The 20,254-nt window shown below is 38.8% G+C and overlaps 1 protein-coding gene across 4 annotated transcripts in view; it reads left to right on the top strand.

The window, feature by feature from the left end:
• Positions 1-20,254, top strand: part of RNF150 (ring finger protein 150) — a 274,984-nt gene that overhangs the window by 239,887 nt on the left and 14,843 nt on the right. Inside the window, exon 7 of one of the 4 annotated variants that reach the window (XM_034959170.4) lies at positions 158-16,575. The exons of the other annotated variants lie outside the window; for them this stretch is intronic. Coding sequence (XP_034815061.1) covers positions 158-210 — 53 coding nt within the window. The 3' untranslated portion in view covers positions 211-16,575. Of the gene's footprint in view, positions 1-157; positions 16,576-20,254 lie in introns of those variants that run through there. 4 annotated transcript variants of the gene reach the window in all.

Here is a 20,254-nt window from a genome sequence, read left to right as displayed (position 1 = left end):
CCCTCATGCTACCTGTGCCCCCTGACCCTCTCCAGGAGATTTTCTCTTAAAGGGAGTGGGAGAAAACCAAAGGGGACCTGGGATTTAGTCTCTAGTGGGTTAATGAACAGGATCCACAAAGGTAGTGTTCTCAAGGACCCTCATTTCTTTTTGCCAGGCTTGCAGATTCCTGGGGCAAGAAAGAGTCTGCTCTCCCTGAGAGTTCCCTGAATTGAAGATGCTCCCTTGGTATCCATGGAGACTCAGGCAGCTCAGCCCCAGATGAGCAAGTTATTTGTGACTTCGAGATTTATGGATTTGTTCACTCTGCACCATACTTACATTATTGACAAGGCATCTACATTACAGGAAACTGCCGACATAGTCTCAGGCAGCTTTCTTCATGGCAAAATAATATAAAATATTTGCAGGCCAGACAAAAATAAACATTGAAGATCTATTCAGCAGTACCTACTATTTAGGACATGGGCCATGTTTGTGGCTGCAGATTTTTTAAGAATACAAGTTCAAAATGTGCATTGATTGTTTGTTACTGGGAAGCGCTGGCAAAATGTTAAACAAAGCATGCACCAATCAAAGGAGGGGACCCAGGATCTCTATCATGGACAAATATTTAGGGTTATTTGTCTTAAATATTTATGGAGTTTAAAAAGTGGGGGATGGGGCTCATTATAAACATCAGTAATCATCCCAAAAAGCAGCAGCATGATCCTTTAAAAAGAAATAAAAATTCAGAAACTACGTGGGCCACATGTTAAAATGACTTTCTGTTGTGGAAAGGTCACAGAATATATTAACAATAACTAGGGAGATAAAACATTATAAAACACTCTGAAGATACCTAGAAGACCTCATCAGAAGTTAATCTGGAAGTCTTTCATTAATTAAACACAGCTATTTTACCAAAAGATGTTGGTGATTTAGCATAAGATTTATTAATGCCTATTTTGAGCTAGGATGACATTGCCCCTCCTCTGAAGGAATTTAGGTTTGAACAGATGTAAAACAGATGTGTACAAAATAGCAGTTACTTTGCCAAGTGCTGTTTCTTAAGAACAGATCTCATTTGCCAGATCTACTAAAAGCTTTGTCTACATAAGGGATTTGCATAGCTTTCCTGAGTTTAGAAAGAGACAGAGAAAGGAACCATCACTCTTCAGCTTGTGGAGGAAATACTAAAACCTTAACCCCCCATGTTAAATTCCAGGAACTCCCTATGGACTTGTTTAGGGAATTTGGCCTTTTGTACATATATTGGAGAATATTAGGATGAAATGCCTCTGTCTTAGATTTTGCATTCCTAATACTAGAAAATTGCTAGTTTTTCAGTTTTAAAATTTTAAGAATTTTCCTAATTCTGTGTTTATTATGTACATGTTTAGTCACTCATGATAATCCAACTCTAAACGATACCTTTTCAGTTCTTCTCAATTCTTCATTTTTAAGCTTCACAAGCCCCCACCAGAACAACTGGCTTATTCACACCCCCACCACTGCCAGCTTCAGGAACCATTCCACACAGGTTCTTCTTAGGGAGGTGCTCTTCCTTCTTAGGGAGGTCCCTCTTCTTAGGGAGGTGCTGAGCATGGTTCTAAAAGAGAAACAAGGAAACAGAAAATGATCTTAAAAGGTACCTAATAAGGTGGAGTTGGAAAGAGCAGGAATGAGATTCCTGTCCCATAATAAATGAAACACTTGAGCTCGCTGCTCAGTCTAGGTCTTGTTTTTCTTAGCCTACTCTGTGGTTTTGCCTTGATTCCTTAGCATGATGTATTCCACATAGCATTGATATCAAAAGAGCATAAGTCCCCTTCCCCAGTGTTTTATCCTTTCAAAAAATCAACATGATGTCTTCAGATTTTCCCATTTATTCAGTACATTCAAGTGATAACTTTTGCATTTCTTTTATTTCTATAGCATTAGAGATGGAGTCTTGCAAAATAAGCCCCTGACCCCTGAGAAATTACAGTCTGCTCTAGTTAGGAGAAAAAACATCCATGGGTGGAATATTTAAATAATGAAATAAGGAAGCGGTGTTAATCACATGCCTGGAATATTGTGAATAAAAGTGTTCTTTGGAGAAAGGCCGGGGGGTGGTCACGGTGGCAGCACTACCCTCAGACCTTTTTTTTCTTTTAAGAGATGGATCTCACTCCATCTCCCAGGCTGGATTGCAATGGTGCAATCATGGCTCACTGCAGCCTCAATCTTTTGGCTCAAGCAATCCTCTTACCTCAAGCTCCTGAGTAGCTGGGACTACAGGTACACACCACCACACTCAGCTAATCTTTTAGCTTATTATTTTTTTTAAGAGATGGGGTCTCACTATGTTGCCCAGGCTGGTCCCAAACTCCTGGCCTCAAGCAATCCTCCTGCTTGGGCCTCCCAAGTGCTGGGATTACAGGCATGAGCCACACTACACCAGCCTCCACAGACCTTTTACTCTAGGGTACAGTTTGGCTACATCCCTCCCCGGGGGAAGGAACTTGTGAGGCCAAGAAGTCGCCGACATCCCTCCCCAGGGGGAAGGAACCTGCGAAGCCACGAAGTCACCCAGACTCCCTAACCCACTTTCTGGAGACAGAGTTAGCAGGATACAAAATTGCCATTGTATGGAAGTCCTGAATTGGCCACACCTTTGCCTTTGAGTTTTTAACAAAAGTCTTTTTCAAACCCAATATTTGTGTACAGTTCAAATGTAATAAAGAGATCAGCTTAAACTCATGGTTTTTTAAGTTAATAAATACATGAAAAGCAGCCAGCACAGGCTGGTGAAGTATAGGTCCTTCCCCTCCCTTGTTGTTGCATCACTACAAGCGGAGGCATTTGGCAGAATTAATTTTAGCCATCAGATGCTTGTTTTGTTTTAGCTTTTCAGGAAACATAGATCAGATTAGCAAAAGAACTACAGATCAAATTAGTTAAGTAAATGAGGGGGTTCAACAACTTCAACAGATTCATTACACTATTAGTCATCTGCCCTCGTACATTGCTATATAGGTGTCCCTCCATCCAACTGCATATCAAAAATATTCAGGAAAAAAAAATCTCAATCCAACAGTAGAAAATAGTACCAATAAAATCTACAGTACAATAACTATTTAGGTAGCATTTACATTATATTAGGTGCTATAAGTAATCTAGAGATGATTTAAAGCAGCAGTTCCCAACCTTTTTGGCACCAGGAACCAGTTGCTTGGAAGAGAATTTTTCCACAAGAGAGGTGGTTGGGGGGACGGTGGTGCTTTCGGGATGAAACTCTTCCACCTCAGATCATCAGGCATTAGTTAGATTCTCACAAGGAATGCACAGCCTAGATCCCTCATATGCACAGTTCACAATAGGGTTCCTGCTCCTATGAGAATCAAATGCTCTGCTGACAGGAGGCGGAGTTCAGGCAGTAATGCTCACTCACCCTCCACCCACCTCCTGCTGTGCGGCCCAGATCCTAACAGACCATGGACCGGTACCAGTCGGTGGCCCAGGTTTAAAATATACAAAAGGATGTGCATAGATTATATGCAGATTCTACACCATTTTATGTAAGGAACTTGGGCATCCTCAGATTTTGATAGGGGGCAGTGTCCTGGTACCAATCCCCCACGAATACTGGATACGGAAGGACAACTGTGCTAAATGCTAAAGGAGGGGGAGGAATGGAGGGGTTTGGAAAGAACTGTCTCAGCTGGGCTTGTTGCAGTTATTATTGTCAACTTTGTCATCACCACTATCATTTTCCACCACTGTCCAGCCTTCCCAGTTCCTCCCACAGTGGTCCGTGGGGTGCTCTGTGGACCTGTATGACTTCATGGAGCACCGTGAAACCTACTTGAGCAAGAACAGAAGAGCTAGGTTCAAGTCCTAGTTCTGCCACTTACTACTGGCTCTTTCTGAGACTTTGAGAGAACTATAGCCTTTCTGAAAGTTAGGTAGCCTGCTGTAAAATGGGCTCAAATGTGTTCAAGAACATTGGAAACTAAATCAAATATAATGGATGGTGATGATGGTGATAAAATTATAATAGCCACTGTTATAAAAAAAAGTGTGTTAGAACAATTCTTGGCCAAATCTATCATTTTCTACCAGTGCTATTCCTACTCACACATCCCACCTTCATTGCCACCTGCCATGAGCATGGAATATAATAATAGGTGCAGACAGGTGACTAGCTATTATTATAGTTAACCTTTAGTGAGATCAGTGATTTAAAATGGTACTTTACACCTCTTCATTTCTCTTATTAATTTGACATTTATTTTCTGGAAAGCCAAAACAAGTGGTAGCATCTGGAAGCTGCATTAAACTCCTCAAAAGGTCCCTTCCTAGGAGAAGCAAGTGATTTTGTATTCTTAGCTCTGAAAACAAGGAAGGGAAAAGGAAACTAACGTTTTTGGAGAACTTGCTAAAAGATACATTGTATTAGTCTATCAGGCTGCTATCATCAAATAACATAGACCTGGTGGCTTAAAGAACAGACATTTATTTCTCACAGTTCGGGAGTCTGGGAAGTCCAAGATCAGGATGGCTGCATGGTTGACTTCTAGTGAGATACCTCTTCCTGGCTTGAAGATGGCTGCTGTCTCTCTGTGTCCTCAGTGGTGAGATGAGAGAGTGAACTCCAGTCTTTTTCTTATAAGAACACTAATCCTATCATGGGCACCCCAACCTCATAACCACATCTAAACCTAATTACCTCCCCAAACCCCCACCTTCTAATATCATTATATTGGGGTTTAAGCTTTCAACATATGAATTTGGGGGAACAGAAACATTTAGCACACAACACATGTACAGGGAAAAATTGTTATAATAGTGAAAAATATTGTAAATAACCTAAAGGTTTCTCTGTTGGGGAAAGGACGAATAAACTATAGCATATTCTTAGATGGACTAGTTTTTTTTGTAGCAGTTATCAAGAATTAAATACATAACGAATTAAATCTGAAAACAAGATAAGGAAAAATAAGTAAATTGCAGGATAACACAAATAGCAAGCTTTCTTTCGTATAAAAAATGCTAACACAAAACATTATGTAACTTGTACATTGATTTTTTTGTTACCTGCACACATATACACACACTGATTTGCATGAAAGATACTGGAAGAATTCATATCAAATCAGAGTGGTGGTTGCTGTGTTGGGGATATAAAACTAGTGGTGAGACACAAAAGGAGCTAATGTGGGGGTTTTTGTTTTTTGTTTTGCCTTAATTAAAAAGGCAGGCTTAAATGAAACATCATTCATTCAATAAAAATTTATTCAGAGCCTAGTAAAATTCAGATCCTCCTTTCTATGCTGGGGAATCTTGGGGCAATGCAGGCAGTTCCTGACTTCATGGAGATTACATCCTATTGAATAAGATAAGAAATATAGAATATGTCAGGATTCAATTATCAAAAATAAAATCAAAATGAGGCCAAGTAAGGAGTTAGAGAATGACCAGGGACTATTAATTAGGGCAGGCAATCAAGGAGGGCTTATCTGAGAAAGTGACATTGGACAGAGACCTAAATATCATTAAGCATTGACACTTAGTGATGGAGACACCGCAGTTTGGTTCACTATATTATTCCCTGTAACTTTGTAGCATTTAAAAATCTCTCTTTCCGCCCACCAAAAAAAATTCTGCTTCAGAGTAGCGTGAGATTTTTAAAGAGGTACCAAACCCAGATGAAGCATTTAGGGATTGCAAACTTTTGAATCAATGATTGGGGTTAGGAGGAATGTGTATAGAAAAACATCACATAAAGTAATGACTTGGTTTTATAAGTGGGAAACAAAAAATGCAAATTATTTTTTAAAATACCAACTCCAGAATTCAACAAAATCTTCCTGATAGGTAAGGATTCAGGAAAAATCACAGTACTTCTGAAAGGTGTAAGAATAGAGGTGTCAAACCTTCACCAGGAGGGATAAGATTTTTAATTTTATCAAAAGGGAATGTGACTCTTTTAAAAAGAAGTTTGAGAATCTGCTCCAGAAGGGAAAATAAATCATTTAAATGAATTGTTTAAGCCAGGCACAGTGGCTCATGTCTGTAATCCCAGCACTTCGAGAGGCTGAGGCAGGAGGATTGCTTGAGCCCAGGAGTTTCAGACCACCCTGGGCAACACAGCAAGACCCCATCTCTATTTTTTCATTTAAAAAAAACAAACAAACTGTTTAAAGAGTTAGAAGACCCAATCTCAGCACTGACATAGTAAGTATTATCCCATTCAACCAACATGAGATGCTGGGTTTCTTATCCATCTCCTTCGTATGAAGTGAATGGGATGGGTTAATATAATCATGAACAACTAAATAGCTTCAACTTTATCATGATCACCAATAGCCTACTTTTTATTAAGGATTTCTTTGAGCCAGAAACAGGGATAAATGCTTTATATTCATTATCTTATTTGGTTGAGAGAATTACTGAGTAAATAATCTCTAAGTCTCTTTCAGCTTTATCAGCCTAGTAAGGAAACAAGAAGAAAGCACAAGAGACTGCTACATGAGCTGTGGTTTCCATCTGCAGGGGCAAAATGGAAGACAAATGTCAGGCTCAGCTCAGTCCCCCTTATTCCTTTTGCCCTTTCGTGTATCCTTACCTTGTTGAGCAGCTTACCTCATTTGTATCTCTTTTATTTTCACCCTAAACTCATAGCAAGGAATTCTTGTTGCGAGGACAAATATTTATTACAAATTCTGTTTTTTGTTCTAAACACAAAGAGCTGAAAATTATGTTCTGTGAGCCAGAGGAATGGGTAGGGTTATGATCTTATAAAATGCATGACTGCCCCATTGCTCTTGTTACTATATGCTTTAGATAAAATCCATTAGATTGTCCGGGAAGGCATGTGAACACACCAGTCCTAGGTGAATTTCAGTAATTTATTGTTGGGACATCAACCCAGGCTCTGGGTCAAAACATCAAGCCTCTTTTCTGTAGCTAAGAGTGAGTCTGTCACCTTTTCAGAGCTTATTCATACCACCACTTTGAGCCATCCCCTCCTCCCCATCCCCCAACATACCAGTTATGACCTGCTTTCAAACCAACTAAAGGTGAATTATGCAATATTTATTGGAAGATGAGCAACCAGAGATTCTTCTAAACAAATTACTTACAATCCTTAAGGTTTTTAATCAGGCTTCTTCACGTGCTTTCTGGAGAAACAGATAGTCAGAATGGTCAGAAATGATAAAAACCTTAAATAGACTGGAAGTCAAACAGGTTGATGTAAAATGATGCCAGCATAATAAGAGCCAAGCATGCTCATGTCAGTGTTTGGTCTCCAGTTATCATTGAGATGTTTACCTTATGATGTGTTTATGCTCTTCCTGAGGACTATATATTTAGGCACATTATTTAAAATGCTTCTTTCTTTTTGAAAATGCAGGTGTAAGAGAGTATGTTTCTATTTCTGTTTTCCTCTTCCCAACCCCTCCCAGAGCAAAGTAAAGGATTCCCTGCTTTGCTGTGTTCTGCAGCTTGACCTTTAAACCAGACTTTGTGTTTCCATCAGAGCCCTGTTCTCTAGTTTCTTCTGGCTCTAGTGTTGTGCTATCTTGTAACAGGGTGACACTTGTACAAGCAGTAGGGATAAGGCTGTCACATGGTGAATGAACTCTTTATGAAATGTTGATGCGTCGACCTACATCCAACAACACTGAAGAAATAGAATATTACAGAAACAGTGGGATGATAGCCAGGGAAAGGAAGGGTATAGTTTGTCACCAGCACATTAATGGGCAAAGAAGGAGCCCAGAAAGCTTAGTGGGGAAAGAATAAAACAGATTCTCAGTAAATATATTAAATCCAATATTAGCTGCATATTATCTGGCATAGCATATAGTGCACATACTGCATAGCATTGTGTGTATGTATATATGCGTGTGTATTTATCAAATCTCATTACAGGCTACAAAAAATGTATTATTATCAGTACTTTACTGATGAGGAAGCTGAGATTGTTTATTTCTCAAGATTTTATCTAAGCAAGTATTTGTCAAGTATCAACATCATATCATACATGTAAGTTAAATAGAGCTGTGATAATTTAGCCTGGCATTCAAATCCTTCTGCAATCTGAATACCACCTATCTTTCTAATACCATTGCCTGTATTGAGTTACACCAGTCAGGAAAATGGAAATCACTCTAGGGATTTCAAAATAAGGAAATTTAATTCAAGAACTTAATTACAAAAATTTGGGGGGAAAATGAACAATTCCTACTTTGCACCATACATTAGCTTGAAATGAGTCACAGATTTCTATGTAAAAGCTAAAAGTATAAAAGTTCTAGAAGAAAACATAGGAGTAAATGCTAGCAACTTTAGGATAAGCAAATATTTCTTAGATAGGACTTAAAAAGCGAACCATTGACAAAGTTGATACGTTGGCCTTTATCAAAACTTAAAACTTTTAAAATTAGCTTGCTGTGGTGGTACGCACCTGTAGTCCCAGCTACCAGGGAGGCTGAGGTAGAGGGGGATTGCTGGAGTCCAGGGTGTCGAGGCTGCAATAAGCCAAGATTGTGTCACTGCACTCCAGTATGGTCAACAGAGTGAGACTGTCTAAAAATAAATAAATAAAACTTTTGTTCCTTTAAGGACATCTTTAAGAAAATGAAAAGTCAGGCCTCAAGCTGAGAGAAAATATTTGCAATACCTATGTCTAACAAAGAATTTGCATTCAGAACATATAAAGAATTTGCATTCAGAACATACAACTCAGTAAGAAGACAAACAACCCAATTTAAAAATGGGCAAAGCATGTGGGTGACCTGCCTTATGTCACTAGTGGAGCATTGTGGGATGCCTAGTTCAGCTTTTCTTATTTATTTCCTGTTTTTCACTACTACCCACTCCACTCAGCTGAACACAACAACATACACACGTGTATGCACAGTCCTCTATTCCGGAAAAATGTGGAGTAAAAGCAAATAAGTAAAAGCTAACATTGACTTAAACATTCACTTTCCAAAATAGATGTACATACTTTTTTTTTTTTTTTTTTTTTTTTTGGTGATGGAGTCGCCCTCTGTTGCCCAGGCTGGAGCGCAGTGGCGCTATCCCAGCTCACTGCAAGCTCCACCTCCCAGGTTCACACCATTCTCCTGCCTCAGCCTCCCGAGTAGCTGGGACTACAGGCGCCTGCCACCACGCCCGGCTAATTTTTTTGTATTTTCAGTAGAGACAGAGTTTCACTATGTTAGCCAGGATGGTCTCGATCTCCTGACCTCGTGATCCACCCACCTCGGCCTCCCAAAGAGATGTACATACTTCTTAGAACATATATAAAAAGAAGCTCAAGCTAGGTGCTGTGGCATACGCCTGTAATCCCAGCACTTTGGAAGGCTGAGGCAGGCGGATCCCTTGAGGTCAGGAGTTTGAGACCAGCCTGGCCAACATGGCAAAAATCCCATCTCTACTAAAACTATAAAAATTGTCTGGGCATGATGGTACGCACCTGTAATCCCAGCTATGTGGGAGGCTGAGGCAGGAGAATTGCTTGAACCTGGGAGGCCGAGGTGGGCAGATCACCTGAGGTCAGGAGTTCAAGGCCAGCCTGACCAACATGGAGAAACCCCATCTCTACTAAAAATACAAAACTAGCCAGGCGTGGTGGTGCATGCCTGTAATCCCAGCTACTCGAGAGACTGAGGCAGGAAAATCGCTTGAACCCGGGAGGCAGTGGCTGCAGTGAGCCGAGATCGCACCACTGCACTCCAGCCTAGGCAACAAGAGCAAAACTCTGTCTCAAAATATATATATATATATATATATATATATATATATATATATATATGTACATATATATAAAATATATGTACTCTTTTATAATATATTTTATATATATATAAATTAGCTGGGTGTGATGGCACGCACCTGTAATCCCAGCCACTTGGGAGGCTGAGGCAGGAGAATTGCTTGAACCTGGGAGGCAGAGGTTGCAGTGAGCTGAGGTCACACCACTGCACTCCAGCCTGGGTGACAGAGCAAGCCTCTGTCTCAAAAAAAAAAAAAAAAAAAAAAGATTGATGTTGGAAAAAATGTAGAGAAACTAAAACTCTTGTACACTGCTTGTGGAGATGGAAAAACAGTACAGCCATGTTGAAAAAAACTGTTTGGAAGTGACAGGAGGAAGATGGCATAATAGAAAGCCCCAGATCCTCCTTCCTCCATGGAGATACCAACAGACTTAAGAAATGTATATAGACCAATTGTCTTTGGAAGAAATAACAGAAACAAGTTAAGAAGTTCCTGCACTCCAGGCAAGGACAAAGCCAAGTGCTTGGAAGCGCAGGAGGAAAATTCATGGAACCCAGTCATTCACCAGAGCCCCTCCCCTCTAGTATAGCATGGTGCCATTGGAGAAAACTCCCAACTCAGAGTTCTTCTCAGGCAGAGAAAGAGAAAAGTGATTGTAAAGTGGGATGTCTAATATTCTGACTTTTGGAGGGGGTGTTACCTAAGGGACTGGCTTCTGTCTTGCCTAAATCTAAGCACAGATAGGAACAAGGCAGCAGGTCAGGGGCCAAAAAAAACAAAGGTGATGAAGAGGACTTGGTTGAGCACGTGTCTCAAACAGAAACACAAGGGGGAGCTCCAGTACCACAGCTTGCTACATAGCACCAGAAAGGCTTCAATGATGCAGCCACTGGGGAAGCTTCTGAGTAAAACTGGCAAACCCCTGCAATTAGATTACATACAAAAACCCAGAAAGCACACATCCTCAGAAAAGGCCTGAGAGATCTCCAGAATCTCTAGCTGGGCTGGTTGGCGAACTACCTGTACCTGTATGAAACCAGACTTAAAAGACTGGGAGAAGTGGCAGATAATTCAAATACTGAAGTCCCAACAAAGCATGAAAAGGAGTACAAAGAAACAGGAAAATATGGCCCAATCAAAGGAACAAATTAAATATCCAGAAATTACCCCTAAAAAATGGAGATATATGAATTATCAGATAAATCGTTTCAAAAGAATCATCTTAAAGATGCCCAATGAATTAAAGGAGAGCACAGATAGAGAGCTGGATATAATTAGGAAAATGATGTATGAATAAAATGAGAATATCAACAAAGAAAAACTATGAAGAAGAAACAAACAGAAATTCAAGAGTTGAAGACTACAGTAACTGAATTGAAAATTTTACTGAGGGAGATTAACAGCAGACTTGATTAAACAGAAGGAAGAATCAGTGAACTTGAGGAAAAGTCACTTGAAATTATCAAGTCATAAGAGCAAAAAAAAAGTGAAGTACAATAAAGAAAGCCTAAGGGACTTGTGCTGTACCATCAGGTGGACAAATATGTGCATCATGAGAGTTCTAAAAGAAAAAGGGAGAGAGAAAGGGTCAAAGAGCTTCTTCAAAGGCATAATGGCTGAAAGCTTCCCAAATCTAAGGAAAGATATGAACATCTAAATTCAAGAAGTTCAGTGAGCTCTAAATATGGTAAACCTAAAGAGGTCTACACTGAGACACATTACAATCAAATTGTCCAAAGTCAAAGACAGAGGTAGAATCTTGAAAGCAGCAAGAAAAAATTAGCTCATCACACACAAGGGAGCTTACATATGATTATCAGCAGATTTCTTAGCAGAAACCTTATAGGCTAGAAAAGAGTGAGATGATATATTTAAAGTACTGAGAAAAACGGAAAAAAATGTCAACCAAAAATACTATATACTGAAAAACTGTCCTCAAAACTGAAGGGGAAATAAAGACTTGCCCAGATTAACAAAAGCTGAGAGAGTTTGTCATCACTAGACCTGCCTTACAAGAAATGCTAAAGTGAGTTCTTTAAGTTGAAACAAAAGAACATTAGATAGTAACACAAAAGCTTATGGCACCATGAAGCTCAATGGCAAAAGTAAATATGTAGACAAATACACAATACTGTAATAGGGTGGTGCATAAATACTATAATGGTGGTACATAAATCACTTTTAATTCTGGTATAGAATTTAAAGGACAAAGGCGAAAAAAACTATGTTAATGGATGTAAAATATACTAAAGATATAATTTATAACATCAGTAACTTAGTGTAGAAGGGAATATATAAGAGTAGAGTTTTTATATGTGACATTATCTGCTTAAAATAGATTATTATAACTCTAACATGTTTTATGTCATCTCTATAGTAACCACAAAGAAAATACTCAAAAAAGTACACAAAAGATAAATGAGAAACAAATCAAAGTATAGCACTACAAAAAAAAAAAATGAACAAAACTAACAAGAAGGCAGCAAGAGAGGGAAAAAGAGAGATAACTACAACATAGAAAATGATAAACTGAAAATAATAAGTACTTCCTTATCAGTAATTAACTGTGAATAAACTCTCAGATCAAAAGACTAAATAAATGAAAAACAAAAGGCAACTATATGCCATCTACAAGGCAGTCACTTTAGATTTAAGGACATACCTGAGCTAAAGGGAAAAGATGAAAGAAGATGTTCCATGTAAATGGTAACCAGAGAACAGAGGTGCTCACATCAGAAAAAAGACTAAGTAAACAACTGTCATAAGAGACAAAGAATCTCATTATATAATGATAAAAAGATTAATTATTCAGGAAGATATAACAATTATTAATATATATTTACCTAACAGAGAACCCAAATATATGAAGCAAACATGTACAGAATTTAAAGGGAAAATAGTAACACAATAAGAGTAAGAGATTTCAATACCCCATTTTCAAAAATAGATAGAAAACCAGACTGAGAACAATAGGCATAAGTAGAATAGAGCAACACTATAGATCAGTTGGATCGAACAGACATATACAGGACACTCCACCCAACAGTAGCAGAATACACATTTTTCTCAAATGCACATGAAACATTCTCAAGGATAGATCACATGTTAGACCACAAAACAAGTCTTAAGAAATTTAAGAAGATTGAGTGGCTCACGCCTGTAATCCCAGCAGTTTGGGAGGCCGAGGCGGGTGGATCACAAGGTCAGGAGATCGAGACCATCCTGGCTAACATGGTGAAACCCCATCTCTACTAAAAATACAAAAAATTAGCTGGGCGTAGTGGCGGGTGCCTGTAGTCCCAGCTACTCAGGAGGCTGAGGCAGAAGAATCGCGTGAACCTGGGAGGTGGAGCTTGCAGTGAGCCGAGATTGCACCACTGCACTCCAGCCTGGGCGACAGAGCGAGACTCCGTCTCAAAAATAAAAATAAAAAAATAAAAAAGAAAGAAATTTAAGAAGATTGAAATCATACCAAATATCTTTTCCAACCACAGTGAAATGAAACTAGAACTCAATAGCAAACTGGAAAGCTCATCAAAATGTAGAAATTAAACAACATCCTCTTTTTTTAAAGAGATGGAGTCTTGCTTTGTCACCCAGCCTAGAATGCAGTACATGATCATAGCTCACTGCAGCCTGAAACTCCTGGGCTCATGATATCCTCCCACCTCAACCTCCTGAGTAGTGGGACTGCAGGTACATGTCACTACACTTGGCTCTTTTGCTTTGTTTGGTTTTTCATAGAGACATAGTCTCATTATGTTGCCCAGCCTGGTCTCAAACTCCTGGGTTCAAGCAGTCCTCCCACCTTGGCCTCCCAAAGGGCTGAGTTTACAGGCATGAGCCCCCATGCCCAACCAACACTCTCTTGTATAACCAGTGGGTCAAAGAAGAAATCACAAGATAAACTGGAAAACGTCTTGAGACAAATGAAAACAAAAAGGTAATGTACCAAGACTTATGGGAGGCAACAAAAGAAGTACAAAGGGGCCAGGTGTGGTGGCTCATGCTTGTAATCCCAGCACAATGGGAGGCTGAGGCAGATGGATCCCTTGAGCTCACAAGTTTGAGACCAGCCTGGGCAAAATGGTGAAACTTCATTTCTACAAAAAAATACAAAAATTATCCAGATGTGATAATGTATGCCTCTAGTCCCAGCTACTCGAGAGGCTGAAGTGGGAGGATGGCTTGAGCCCAGGAGGTGGAGGCTGCAGTGAGCCAAGATCATGCCACTGCATTCCAGCCTGTGCCATACAGCTAGACCTTGTCTTAAAAAAAAAAAAAAAAAGTACAAAGGAAAGTTTATATCAATAAATGACTACATTAAAAAAGAAAGATCTCAAAGAACCAAACTTTATACCTCAAGGAACTAGAGAAAAGAAAACAAACCAAATTCAAAATTAGCAGAATTTCAAGGGAATAATAAAGATTAGAGCAGATATAAATGAAATAGAGAATAGAAAGACAATGGAATAAAGCAACAAAACTTAGAATTTGTGTTTTGAAAGGATCAACCAAATTGACAGATCCTTAGCTAGACTAATTAAAATAAAGAGAAGACTTGAATAAATAGTTAGACATTAAAGAGGAGACATTACAACTAATGCCAAAGAAATAAAAAATATTATAAGAGACTACTGTGAATAACCTAGAAGAAATGTGTAAATGTATAAATTCCTAGACAAATGCAATCTGTTATGACTGAATCATGAAGAAATAGGAAATTTCAACCGACCTATCACTAGTAAGGTGATTGAACCAGTAATAAAAAGACCTTTTGTTTAAAAAAAAAAAAAAAAACCCAGGACCAGATGGCTTTACTGGAGAATTGTCCCAAACATTTAAAAAAGAATTTATGACAGTTCTTCTCAAACTCTTCCAAAAAAAAAAAAAAAAAAAGACTGGAGGGGAGGGGACACTTCTAAACTATTTTATGAGGCCTGTATTACCGTAATACCAAATCCAGAGGAAGATACTACAAGAAAAGAAAATTACAGACCAATATAACCGATAAATATTGATGCAAAAATCTTTGACAAAATATGAGGAAATCAATTTAAACAGTACATTAAAAGATTATATACCATGACCCAGTGGGATTTATCCCTGGAATGCAAGGATGGTTCAGTATACAAAAAAAATCAGTCAATGTAATACACCACATTAACAGAACAAAGAATGAAAATCACATGATTATCTCAACTGATGCAGAAAATGCATTTGAAAAAATTCAACATGCTTTTATAGTAAAAATATTCAACAAACTAGGAATAAAAGAATTCCCTCAACATAAGAAAGGCCGAGTATGAAAAGTCTATAGCTAACATCATTCTAGATGGTGAAAAACTGAAAGCTTTTCTTCCACGATCAGGAACAAGACAAGAATGCTCACTCTTACCACTTCTATTAAACACAGTACTGGAAGTCCTAGTCAGAGCAATTAGGAAAGAAAAAAATAAATAAAAAGCATCCAAATTGGAAAGGAGGAAATAAAATTATCTCTGTTCACAAAATGACATGATGTTATATGTAGAAAACTTTAAAGATTCCACATTTCAAATGCTCTTAAAACTAATAAACTATTCAGCAAAGTCAGTTTCTAGGTGCAAATTGTTTTTCTTTTAGAGACAGGATTTTGCTCTGCCACACATGATGGAGTACAATGACACAATCACAGCTTACTGGAGCCTCAACCTGGGCTCAAGTAATCCTGCCAGCTTAGCCTCCCAAATAGCTGGGTCCACAGGCATGTGCCACCATGCCAGGCTAGTTTTTTTTCATCTATAGAGACATGATCTTGCTATGTTGCCCAGGCTGGTCTTGAACTCCTGGACTCAAGTGATCCTTCAGCCTCAGCCTCCCAAAGTGCAGGGTAAAAAATTAACATAAAAGATTAGTTGAATTTCTGAACCGTAACAATATGAAAGGAAATTAAGAAAACAGTTCCATTTATGATAGCATCAAAAAAGTAAAATATTTAGGAATAAACTTAATGAACAAGGTGAAAGACTTGTACACTGAAAACTATAAAACATTGCTTAAAAAAGTTAAGACATAAATAAATGGAAAGATATCCCATGTTCACGGATTAGAAGACAATGTTGTTAAAATGTCCATACTACCCAAAGCAATCTGTAAATTCAATGGAATCTTTATCAAAATCTCAATGGCATTTTTTTATGTGGAAACAGAAAAACAGTCCTAAAACTCATATTTACTCCAAATAGCCAAAACAATCATGAGAAAGAAGAACAAAATTGAAGGCCTCACACTTCCTAATTTCAAAACATATTACAGAGTGACGGTAATCAAAACAATATGGTACTGGCATAAAGACAGACATGTAGACCAATAAAACAGAATAGAGATCCTCATGTATATGGTCAAATAATCCTCAACAGTGAGCCAAGACTACATAGTGGTGGAAGGATAGTGTCAAAAAATGGTGTGGAGAAAAGTGGAGGTCCACATTGCAAAAGAAAGTAATTGGACCCTTATCTTAGAGCGTAAGCATATAAAAAAATCACTCAAAATGAATTAAATACCTAGATCTAAGACCTGAAACTGTAAAACTCCTAGAGGAAAACAGGAGGGGGAAAGCTTCATGGCATTGTATTTGGTAAGGATTTCTTGGAAATGACACCAAATGCACAGGCAACAAAAACAAAAATAGACAAATTGGACTACATTACACTAAAATCTTCTGCACAGTAAACAGTCAACAGAGTGAAAAGACAAGCTACAGAATGAGAGAAAATATTTGCAAACCATATATTTGATAAGGTGTTAATATCCAGGATACACAAAGAACTCCTACAACTCAAATTACAGAATAAATAACCCTATTGAAAAATAGGCAAAGGACTTGAATAGATAATTTTCCTAAGAAGAAGTACAAATGGCCAACAAGCATAAAAAAGATACTTAACATCACCGATCATTAGGGAAATGTGAATCAAAACCACAATGAGGCCAGGCACGGTGGTTTATGCCTGTAATCCCAGCACTTTGGGAGGCCAGGGGCAGGTGAATCAACTTGAGACCAGGAGGTTGAGATCAGCCTGGCTGATATGGTAAAACCCCATCTCTACTAAAAGTACAAAAATTAGCTGGGCATGGTGGTGCATACCTGTAATCCCAGCTACTCGGGAGGCTGAGGCACAAGAATTGCTTGAGCCTGGGAGGCAAAGGTTGCGGTAAGCCAAGATTGTGCCACTGCACTCCAGCCTGGGTGATGAAACAAGATTCTGTTGGGAAAAAAAAAAAAACACACACACACACACACACACAATGAGATATCACCTTAACCTGTTAGGATGACTAATATTAAAAATAAATAAATAAAATTTAAAAATAAACACAAAATAGTAAGTGTTGATGGGGATATAGAGAATCTTTCTCCCTCTGATCTGATTGAAACCACAGGCAACACTTTAGGAGCCACAGTGACCTGTCTGAACCATTCCACATCTTCATACACTAAGCCACAGGCAAGTCAAACCATCCACATGCCTTGAAATTTGCTTTGATGATTGCTATAGTCATGCTGGCCCTTCTGGAAGGAATTCCATTTCCCCTTACCTCCATAGGTTGCAGAAATGGATAAATATGTATGAACTCTGCCTATCTCTCTAAATCCATTTGGCAACTTTCTCTTTTACACTCCTTTTTCATACCAATCATATTTACATTCATCAAAAGTCTTTCATCTACCAGATATTATGCTTAATGTTTAAGGTTCTCTATAGGTGGTACTAATTGGGCATTGTAAAGAAACTGTTGACAACACAATGTGCACTAGATTTTGTCTCCTTCCCTGCAAAAACAAATGTAAAACTAATGTAAAAATCACTTTGCCTCTTCTTTTGGCACTTAGCAAGGAATGACTCAATGAATGAACTGCCAAGGAAATCAGTAAGGAATTTGAGCAGTTGGAGAAAATCTTTCCCCTGCTAGGTGAAGTGTCACAGGGAAAGAAAACCAACAGCAAAGAGATAAAAGCAAAGTGAAATCCTAACTATGTGATCTAATTTAATATACAGGCTTCTAATTTAATATACAGGGAATTCTCCTTCACCAAATCCAAATAAAAACAATGTTTTAAGCTTCCCCATCTGAAAGATGAGAAAGAATTTTCCTAATTTGACCACAAGATGTATATATTCACAATTATGGAACAGGAATTGAAAAGGCAAAAGTGTCAGTTATATCTGAACAATTCTAGAAGTCACTTGGCCAAATGGATGAATTTGTATCATAAGCCTGCTGGGTTTCCAAATGTGGCTGAGTCTTGTCTGTAAGAGCAACATAGCAGCCAAATAGAACTCTAGTAGCTCTGCCATTCCAGAATAGTGCAACTGTCAATTTCACTGACTTGGGTTGAGATCCCACTTCTTCCATCTTCTATGTGCTCACCCTCACCTATAACATGTGAAGCCATCATAGCGGTATTATTGAGAGGGTGACGTGTGATATATGTAATGGCATAGCAAAATGTCTGGCATGTAGGAAGGAGCCAGTCCACCTTAGCTATTAGTATCCACCCTATTGCATACCCTCTGAGGAAAGCCGTCCAGAGACCTTGCCATTCTCACATCAGAGGCCACTCATAAATGGGAAAACATAAACCAAATGGGAAGTAGTTTATCTCCTTAGAAATTCTTGCTAAGCAAAAGAATTCAAAGGAACACATTTCCTTATTGCAAACACGCTGCATTTAAAGTCTAATTAACTTTCCCACTAACATAATGACAGGCTATATAGACACTGCCCCAGCCTGAAGGCAGTTTCACATTCTGAGATGAAAAGACAGCAACATTATAATTCAACCAATGTGGTTGAAAGTGCCTTCCCTATAGTGCTCTTGTACAATACGGGGTTGATTGGAAATTATGCCCTATTTTCAAGAAGATAAGCATCAGTAGCAGTGGACAGAAGGATGCCATTTTTCTTTGAAACCTTACTTTTCAAGTACATGAGGAAAAATAAGCTTTTGTGTAATGCAGAGCAACTCCCAGCATGCAAACACCAGACCTCCTGGAGAATAGGCCACCTGGGGGATTATATTAACCACCACCTTCTTTTCTCTCAAAACAGAGAGCACTTATTCTGAGGGCAATGTTTGTTAATTCCTAACAGAGGAGGACTTATGCCAGCCTGCTACTGGTCTGTGCCTTCTTTCATAAGACAGGCAGTAGAGTGAGTAAATAAACCTCATTCAGGGAAGGATAGTTTTCTGCTTTAGCTTTGAATAACCACCATAAAGAAACAATTAAGTAGGAAAGCAGTGACTTCATGTGAAAACTATCATGTCAAGTTAATAGAACACATAGCTAGTGGAATGTAAACCAAAATATGCATTAAAAAAAAAACACCAACAAAACCAAGCCATTCTGTTGCTTACTGTAATGTGTTATCCAACTCACCAGGGATGCAAAATCATTTAAGTGAACGGTTCTTAGCCTTTCGTGAGTTTGAGAATCTGATGAAAACTACCAGGAAAAGGCCTATATGTAGCTATAAATGTGTGTATGTAATTTTAAATGCCTAATCCCCCAGCCCCACCCTGCAAATCACTAATCCTTAGGTTAAGAATCTCAACTCAAGAACAGATTATGGGCCAGGTATGGTGGCTCACCCCTGTAATCCTGGTGCTTTGGAGACCAAGGTGGGAGGATGGCTTGAACCCAGGAATTCAAAGCCAGCCTGGGCAACATCGTGAGACTCCATCTGTATGAAAAAAAATATTTTAATTAGCCAGATATGGGTGGTGCATGCCAGTAGGTAGCCCCAGCTACTTAGAAGGCTGAAGTGAGAAGCTTGCTTGAGCCCAGGAGTTCAAGGTTGGAGTGAACTATGATCACCCCACTGCACTCCAGCCTGGGTGATAGAGCAAGACCCTGTCACTCACCAAAAAAAAAAAAAAAAAAAAAAAAAAAAAAAAAATACGTAATTATTGTCAAGTTCATGGACTCTGGATTCAGATAAAACCAGGATTTGAATTCTGTTTCCAACTCTTGCTATTATGTAAGCTGTGGAATTTTAAACCTTTTTGAGCCTTGGTTTTATTACCTGAAAATGGAAATAGTAATACTTTCCATGTCATAGTTAATTAAGAATATTAAATTATTTAAAGAACTTAGCATAGGCTGGGCATGGTGGCTTATGTCTGTAATCCCAGCATTTTGGGAGGCCAAGGAGGGAGGATTCCTTGAGATCAGAAGTTCAAGACCAGCCCAGTCAACATAGTGAGACCTTGTCTCTACTTTAAAAAAATAAAATAAAATCAGCTACTCAACAGACTGAGGCAGGAGAATTGCTCAAGTTAGAGGCTGCACAGGTGTCGTGGCAGATGCCTATAGTCCCGGCTATTCAGGAGGCTGAGGCAGAAGAATCGCTTGAACCCAGGAGGCAGAGGCTGCCGTGAGCCGAGACTGTGCCACTGCATTCCAGCCTAGGTGGCAGAGTAAAACTCCAGTGAGCTATGATTGCACCACTA

This window comes from Pan paniscus, chromosome 3 (genome assembly GCF_029289425.2).
Source record: "Pan paniscus chromosome 3, NHGRI_mPanPan1-v2.0_pri, whole genome shotgun sequence".
Taxonomy (NCBI): domain Eukaryota; kingdom Metazoa; phylum Chordata; class Mammalia; order Primates; family Hominidae; genus Pan; species Pan paniscus.
The sequence above is the reverse complement of the archived record's forward strand: the minus strand, read 5'-3'. Positions and strand labels throughout refer to the sequence as shown.